We start from the raw sequence: 8,328 nt of genomic DNA, 5'->3' as shown, positions 1-8,328 counted from the left end.
GAGCAGAGGAGAAGATCAAAGAAGCAGGTGGAGCCTGTGTGCTAGTGGCATAGAAGGCTTTTTGTATTCAAGTTTGAATAAAGAGACTACAACAAATCAGTGCTTTGTGCAAGCTACTTTCAAATCCTACAGATGTTGGGGGTCAGGGTATCTGTTTATGCAAGCGAGACTAGAGTCACATCTAATCCTTGCCCGTGGTTAAGGTGTGCTAGAGTACTCGCAGAATAATTGCCAATCTATTCACTGACTGTTTCTTATAAACTAGTCGGCCACCAGGTTGGTAACATTACAGTTCATGGGATTTTATTCTAGCCTGAGGTTGGCCTACATGTAGCAAGAGTCCACAGATCAGGAAGGGAACAGGTAGTAACATAAGACAGGAAGTAAAAAATACAGAGCAACAAATCAGGCACAGGAAAGGATCAGTGATATTTGGGAAAGGTGCAAAGCTAACATGCCATTCCTGCCAGGAAATTTAACTCTGATTCTGAATTTAACCTCATTATCTGAGGTGGTGGATGGCAGTTATTCCTGTGATCTATTTTCTAGAAGGCTTTAAGTCACCATCTTGTTTAAGATATTAATGTAGAAGCTTTCCATAACTTGAGAAGAGCTAAAATGCTTACCTTTGGTGCCGTGAGACTGTTGATAGAAGTTGTTAGTACAAAGGACAAGTGGTGGTTTTGTAGCTTGAAGTATGCAGACACTGCCTTCATTGTGGTCTTTCACAAACGTAGTCCTGTGGTTGCTTTAATTGATTCTTAAAAAACAAACAACAACAACCACCACCACCACCCTGGATAGGGCTACAGTCTTAACTTGTGTTTGTGGAAAAAGGGAATGGGAGATGCTATTAAAAGTGGCAGGGGGACATGTTAGTGGTAAATCAAATATGCAAGAATTTTTTTAATGAAACCAATTACATCTATGTTTTTGTCTGTCAATGTACTCTTTCTGTTACCAAGAAAGCTCTTTCCACCCCCCACTTTTATCAGCATATCTCCCTTTCAGTAAGTTATCCCATAGAACTAAAGCTCTGAAATCAGTCACTTGGTAAGAAAAATAGCAAGAATGGGAAGGGTATCTAGACCCAAGTTTCCACTGCTTTGCCTTATAGCTGTTTTCCCCATAGTTAAAACTGGAGGATGCATCTGAACAGGCACCTGGGGACAAGATACAGGAGGGAAGATTTCTAAAACAGTGGGGGCCAACCTTTTTTGGCAGGTGTATCACAAAACAGACCCACACTCTCTCCAAGTGCCTCTCCCTTTTGTTCTGCCTGATTTGCTGCTTTCTGTTCCATTACCTCCCCAGACTGCCATGTACAGAGGATGCCCATGCTACTTGTAGCACATATGCCACAGGTTGACCACACCTGTTCTAAAACTCTTCTAGTGCAGGATGACTTGTGCTTTCAGTCACAAGCAGTTTAATGGCAGCTGTACTATGAAGTAAAGTATTTTAGCATAATGGAACCCAACAATTAGATAAAAGATACCTAGTGGTGTGAAAGGTTTCTTGTGTTCAGACAGTTGGGTTGAATGTTGTATTTGCCTTCTGGGAGTTAGCAGATGGAAGGTCAGCAGCTTTACCTCCTGAATCAACTCTCCCAAGGATTTGGAAATCCTTTTGATGATATAGGAGGCAGGATAGAATTAAACTCACCTAAGCTTGGCATTAAAGAATAAAGTTATTCCTTAAGAGCTAAGCTACACCAGAAGTATTCATAGTTCAATACCAAAACTAAGTTACTAGTTTTGAGACAGCTTTGACCAAAGTTATATAATCAAGTGTCAGTCCCCCCACATTAAAGTGCACAATTTAAAAATGACTCATTTTAGAGGCCATGAAATGGACTGAGGCTTTAGGCCCTCTGAGGATTTAAATCACCTACAAAAGGCTATTACTGACACCTGCATGCATCTCCCTGCTTTAGAATTAACCATTTTCTTTCATATAAGCCAACACCCTGCAGGCTTTGAGGTTTGTATGTGTAATACAAACCTCTACCTACTTTGCAACCTGCTATCCTTGCAAGTTAATATATTTTCAGTTGCATTTACTGCTAAAATCTATATTGGCACCACTTAAGCAGGCCAATCTGTAAATAAAATCTTCACTGAAGTTTTGGCTATAGTGAAAAATGCTTAAGCGCAGGCAGCAAAGATAATGCAAACAAGGCAAACTTTGGTAAAGTCTACAGAGAAATCCCTTGATTTCATTTGCAGTACTTAACTAGTTTTGGAAATGATTTTTCACACAAGGCGTTTTATCTAAATATATACAGCCCTGCCTGTAAATGTTAAGTCTGTCAGAGGATATTTACATACTTCTTGACTTTAGCTCCGTTTCGCAGTGCTGTTATGAGGCAATACCTGTTTAACAAGGCAAATGAAGAACCACAGGTGAATCTAGCAAGATTGAGGGTAAAGGGAGGTCCTTTCTTTACTGTAGAAGACCATGAGAACTGCAATGTTTTAACCATGCTACTAATTTATGGGTAGTTCTTTTACATAATTATTCTGTAGATGACGTAATCCAGAATGTCATACTAGAAGCCATCAGTTTCCTACTGCAACACATTTTAATAAAGATGTAAATTATAGCCAAGTTGCTACTGACACAACAGAGTCTATTTGCAATCTAGCTCTTTGCTCAGCAGAGGTTGGTGATATTTTAGACAAACAGCTCCCCGCTAGGCAGACCCAGAATTGCCTGTAGAAAGGAATGAACTCTACCGCCTGCCTTGAGCTTCCATTTCAAAATATTATTAGAAAATGTTATATCTCTATATATACCTCTGTCCATATGAGTGCAAGTTATGCCATTGGCATGGTGAATGTCTTGGCAATGATGCTTGAATCCCTGTTAATGTTCCCAAAGCAGCATCAAAGGCCGGCCAGTAGAGGTAGTATAAGATTGCCAATTACCCCTCCCTCCCACCAAAAGTACTATTGATACGTGTGTGCATAGTGTGGTTTCTACTGCATGCTTGGGGGAAAGAGCAAACAAAAGGAAAAAACAAACCCAAAAACAAAACACCTGCCACTGAGATACCCTTCAGACTTGTACTGTACCACAAAGCAATATTAGTGAACATTAGGAAATAATGAGTTCTGGGATGTTCTGCCCAAAGATCATTGAAGAGACTCACCAAATCAATTCTACTAACACAATTAGCCCCCTCATAAAAGTAGGCAAGTTCTCACACTGAAGACAACGATAGATTGTCTGAAGCAAAACTATCCAGTGTTACCATCCTATATATGCAAGCATGAACCATGCCAAGAACTAACCATCCCAATAACTAGTCACTGACAGGTGAGGACAGGACCACACTTGAGGAATGTCTAGGACGGGTCAGCAACCCCCAGCACGCAAGGCCATTTTGCTTGGCACACCACCACCAGGGCGGGCTCTAAGAGCTGCTCCCAGCCACAGAGCCCAGGCTGCTCCCAGCAGGTGGCTGGGAGGCTGCAAGCCCTGCTCCAAGCAGACCGGGCTCCGTGGACTGGCCGCAGCTGGGAGACTGCAAACAGCTGCTCCAGGTTCTGGCATGTTGGCACTCTGGCACCTTCCAAGGTAGACATTGTGGGTTTTTTGGCGCTGGCCAAAAAACATTGCCTACTCCTGGTCTAGGACATACAAATTCCTCATAAGAATGCTCTAATAAATCAAAGTGAAACATTTTTTATATATAGTGTCTTTATTCAAAATACTGAATAAATTTGCAAAGATGCTTTATGCCACCAGCACACATGCACCACCAACTTCTTTGATCTTCTCTTCTGCTTTTCTGCTGAAGAATTTTGCTTTCACAATAACGGGCTGTTTTGGCAGCTTTCCCTTTCCCAAGACTTTGTAATAACCCTAGAAAGACAGGAAAATTAAACAGATTTTTATCATCAGCTCCAGAGGTCCTACATCTGGGTTTCTCCTTTGTCCTACACCAGCAAGAAAACTAAGGCCTTGGCTACACTAGACTGCTTCTGCTAAAATTGTTGCCAGCAGCCTCAAGAAATGTTGCCAAGGCATGTTCATATTCCTGCGTCTTCTGGCAGAACTGTCAAAGGTGATATGCACTGCAGGGTGGCACAAGCCACTAAACAGACTGTAGCAAGTGGTAAAGGGTGGGCACCTTCTGCCAACAGAAGACTTCCTCTGGTCTGAAAAGTAGTTTTACTCCACTGACAGAAAGCAAAGGTCACTTTCTACTGACAAAACTCTGTAGCACAGACCATGCCTAAAGAGATGGACTTGCTCCACTGTGAAAATTGACTGAAGTGAGGAAACAGATTTTTAGTCTCAGCAAATGCAACTTCATTAACAGCAGAAAGAATAGATTCACCATATTTCCATTTAAATCTGCTCAAATTAAGATCTAACCTTGACTGACGGTCATTGTGCATATTGCAAAGCAAGCAAAGAATACTTTTAACTCCTGATTACATGAGAGGTAAGCTGCATCAAGTGCTGTAAAACATGTTTTATTTTAAAATTTCACCAAACTATCTAACATAATTAAACTTTACAGATCACAAATGGGTGAGAATTCTAGCTAATCTTGCATGTATTTTCATGTCTTTGATAAATATTTCAGGGTAATGTGTTATCCTCAACTGTTCTTATTCAGTTTATATCACTATGTGCTGCACACAGGATGGCCTGGCCTTGGCCTGCACATGAGGCTGGTCTGGTGTGCACTACACACAATTCATGGGGCTAGATCAGGTGCCACAGGCACTGCAACCATCATGGGCTCATGAGGCACGAGCTGCATGAACTGACTGGTTCCGTGCACTGGCTCCAGGGCTGGTTGAGATCACGCCCACAGACTGGCCCTGCGCTCTAGAGCCAGCGCCAACACCTCATGCAGCGTGAGGGGCTTGTCTGGGACACGCACTAAACAAGGTACCCATACCACAGCAGCCTTGTGCACTGGCTCCAATGCATGGGGCCAGTCTGTTGGCCCAATCTCACCTGCAGAATGGCCCCGGTACTCCTCATCCAGTCCACAGGGCCTGAGAAGTTTGTATAAGCCGGGGATCTCACAGTCTTAGTCTCATTCTATCTGTAGCCATTGAAAAGTCAAAAACTTGTGCTGGAAACTTTTAAAGTGCCTGCCTGCCTTCCAGGAACTCTAAAGAACCTTAATCAATAAAACTCGGCAGAAGGCAGCCCCCTAGTCCAGGCCACTCCTTATTTGATCCAATCAGCTTTTTGGCAGGAAGGGGCAGCAAGCGGGGCACCCTAATAACTCCTTACTCTCCCTGACGGGATTTGGGGAGAGGGGTGGCAGAGCAATGAGGGGAGCAAGGGACTGTGTGATGCTGGTGGACAGCAATATCAGGCTCCAGATTAAATCTGTCCTGGGAAATTCTCTCAGGACAAGGAAGTTGCTGCAACTTTTTTGCTCCAGATCTACCATTTTGGGGCCAAATCAGCCATTTTATTAGTTGGATAATAAGCCTGACCTTTAGGTTGCTGGGTTTTTGTCCCACTAAAACAGCGGATAAAACAGGACAAAATAACATCTACCGAGGCCCCTAGCGTTTGAGGCAGTCTCAGTCTCATTTTGTTTGTAGCCACCAATAAGTCAACAACTTGTGCTGAGAACTTCAAAAGTGCATGAGTCAGGTCTTTGCAGTCATCTAGGCCACAGAAGGGAAAAAAATAATTTCTCCTTCATCCAGAATTAGGCATTTCTAACCAACAAGCCCAGTTTCCTCTATCCCAGAATACAAATCTCAGAGAATGTTCCTAAAACAAGGATAGTTGCTTTCCCTCTTCTTCGGGCTGACATTTCTATATCAAAAGAAATATTAATCAGTGAATAATGATGAAAATTTTGTCTTGGAGGACTACTACAGACAAGGAAGTGTTAGGAAGTTTAGTTTGTATGTTAGAGAGCCACTCAGGCAAAAACAAACAATTGAAGGTTTTCCCCACTTCTTAAGTAGAGCCTTCCAATTTTCTTTAAAAAGCTGATCCATTACTACATTGGTCAGTTCTAAAAGATGACCCAGGGAAGAATCCAAACCTCAAAACAACAGAAAAGATAAGGACTCATGGAAACAAAAAGCTGCAGCAGCACATCCATTAAAACCCATAAGACCTTTTCACGTGAAAGTTCAGATGCTCTAAAAACTCTGTCACATTTTACAGCAGGGGTGGGCAAAATGCGGCCTGGGGGCCGGATGTGGCCCACCAGGCCATTCTATCCGGCCTGCGGGGTCACTAAAAAATTTAGAAAAGTAATATTAATCTGTCCTGAGCTGCCCGTCATGCGGCCCTTGATGGTTTGCTGAAACTCAGTAAGCAGCCCTCTGCCCAAAATAATTGCCCGTCCCTGGTTTACAGTGTTGTTTTTCAGATGAGCAGACATACATCTAACTTACGTTTTCTATGACAGAAGGATACTAACAATATTAGTGTTTGATTAGATACTTACTGAGCGTACAACATCAATGACAGGAGCTAATCCAGCCTGGTTTTTTGCATAGTTGAGTCTTGTCTGCTCACTAACAAGTGTCCACAATTTATCCAAGTTGACAGAAGGACAGAAATGTTGATTCTTTTTCAAGTGGTAATGTCTCATACCAACCTTCCCAAAATAACCAGGATGACTGTGAAGGAAAAGTTTTCAATATCACAATTACATTCAGTTTCTAATTGGCATACAAATTAAAAACCAAAAATCCTACAGCAATGAAAATAGGGGCCAGTTTATAAAGTATATTTTATCATTATCATTTCATTTTTCTCTTGAAGGAAGCCAAACATGGGACTTTATTTCTCAGTTAAAGAATGTCCAATTTCTCATCCCTAATATAATTAAAACTAGAACAGAAAAAACATATATGCAAAAAGCTTTATATTGCAGCTATAGGTTCTATCATTTAAAAGGATATGCAGTTACTACTTTATTTTTAATAGAATTCTCAACTCCTCCATCTTTCCTGATATAGATCAAAAACCACATTCTATGAACTCACAAACTCAGAGGGATTTTGCTATACACAAAATGTAGATTCAAGATTCTCTGTTACTAACCAGGTGACTAATTAACCACACCACACCAAAAACGGAGTCAGCAAGCAGATATTATACATCATGACAATAGGCAATGCCTACATGTGACTCTAGGTAATCACTATGTGCTTGACATGTCACAGAAAATTAGGGTTGGAAGGGAATTCAGGGGGTCATCTAGTCCAATCACTTGCTCAAAGCAGGACCATACCCGACTAGACCATCCCAGCCAAGCCTTTGTCTACCTGACTCTTAAAAGCCTCCAAGGATGGAAAGTCCATAACCTCTCTGGGTAACCTGTTCCAGCATTTTATTACCCTCCTAGTGAGAAAGTTTTTCCTACGATCTAAGGCCGTATGTAGATGAAACAAGAGGCGTGTGTGCACGACACTTTAAAGCGGGCTAAATGCTTTTGCACCACTTCAGTGGCAACATGTATGCATGACATGGAGGTTTAATGAGCCCTAAATTGAAGCAGTGCTTTTTAAAACCCACTGCTTCAATTTAGGGCCCCCGTTTCTTCTACACATACCCTAGCCTAAACTTCTGGTTTTGTTAATAGAAAACTTTCAAGGCAACTGATTTCTGGACAACCAACTCTCTACTATAGAAGGTTATATAAGAAAACAGTTACTAGATTTTCATGCAGTGCAAATACCTTTGCAAGAAGATGTATTTATATACCTTTATTCACGTGATAGAAACAGACATAGCATGAAATACATAAGGAAAAAAAAAAAAGGTACAGCTTACTATTTGTCAAAGTTAATTCTGTGATGGTGCATGCCCCCAGCATTACCACGGCCTCCAGGATGTTTCCTGTGTTTGCCTAAAAAGAAATTGGTTTTATTGTGACTCAAGAGATACTGTTATGTTGCACTTGATCTGAACCTCAGACACCAATGAATACCAGCACAGTATTCCAGCAGATTTAAAACAAGCCTGATGAGCATCCCCTATACCAGATGTCAAAATACAACCCACGGTTTGGATCTGATCCATAGAGCCCTTTCATTCAGGCTATCGGATTACTGGAAGTTGGTAGGGAGGGGTAAGGGCTCCTGGGCCCCAACGGACATGGCGACTGAGTAGGTTGGGGTGAACGGCCGGGGGCGGTACACGACGGACGGACGGATGGACGATGACGGGACGACGACGACACAAGAGAGCTAATGCTTTGCAGATACAGCCCTGAACTGCATTTTCCAAGGTGCAAGGGTAGGACTTGAGTGCAGAAATGTTGAGAACCACTGGTTTACATTAAGTACACATGACATCCCAGAATAACACAAGACA

The 8,328-nt window shown here is 42.0% G+C and overlaps 2 protein-coding genes and 1 non-coding gene across 3 annotated transcripts in view; 2 read left to right on the top strand and 1 right to left on the bottom strand.

Annotated features, from left to right (window-relative positions):
* The window catches only part of LOC102370527 (60S ribosomal protein L27a), a 3,238-nt gene extending 3,142 nt beyond the window's left edge, over window positions 1-96 (top strand). Inside the window, 1 exon segment of the mRNA XM_025197417.1 lies at window positions 1-96. This exon segment is cut by the window's left edge and continues 22 nt beyond it. Coding sequence (XP_025053202.1) covers window positions 1-53 — 53 coding nt within the window. The 3' untranslated portion in view covers window positions 54-96.
* A 66-nt stretch (window positions 97-162) lies between these two features.
* LOC112549331 lies at window positions 163-289 on the top strand. The gene has a single exon (XR_003092725.1). It is a non-coding gene; the product is annotated as a small nucleolar RNA SNORA3/SNORA45 family (small nucleolar RNA).
* Window positions 290-3,687: 3,398 nt separating this feature from the next.
* LOC102386565 (60S ribosomal protein L27a) overlaps window positions 3,688-8,328 on the bottom strand; it is a 6,943-nt gene continuing 2,302 nt past the window's right edge. Inside the window, exons 3-5 of the mRNA XM_025197424.1 lie at window positions 7,786-7,861; window positions 6,452-6,626; window positions 3,688-3,870 (exon numbers count right to left, since the gene is read on the bottom strand). Of these exons, the coding sequence (XP_025053209.1) occupies window positions 3,742-3,870; window positions 6,452-6,626; window positions 7,786-7,861 (380 nt within the window). The 3' untranslated portion in view covers window positions 3,688-3,741. The remainder of the gene's footprint in view (window positions 3,871-6,451; window positions 6,627-7,785; window positions 7,862-8,328) is intronic.

The sequence above is a fragment of the Alligator sinensis genome, unplaced genomic scaffold, assembly GCF_000455745.1.
Source record: "Alligator sinensis unplaced genomic scaffold, ASM45574v1 scaffold502_1, whole genome shotgun sequence".
In the NCBI taxonomy this organism is placed as follows: domain Eukaryota; kingdom Metazoa; phylum Chordata; order Crocodylia; family Alligatoridae; genus Alligator; species Alligator sinensis.
Note: the sequence above shows the minus strand (reverse complement) of the source record. Positions and strands in the feature narration are given on the sequence as shown.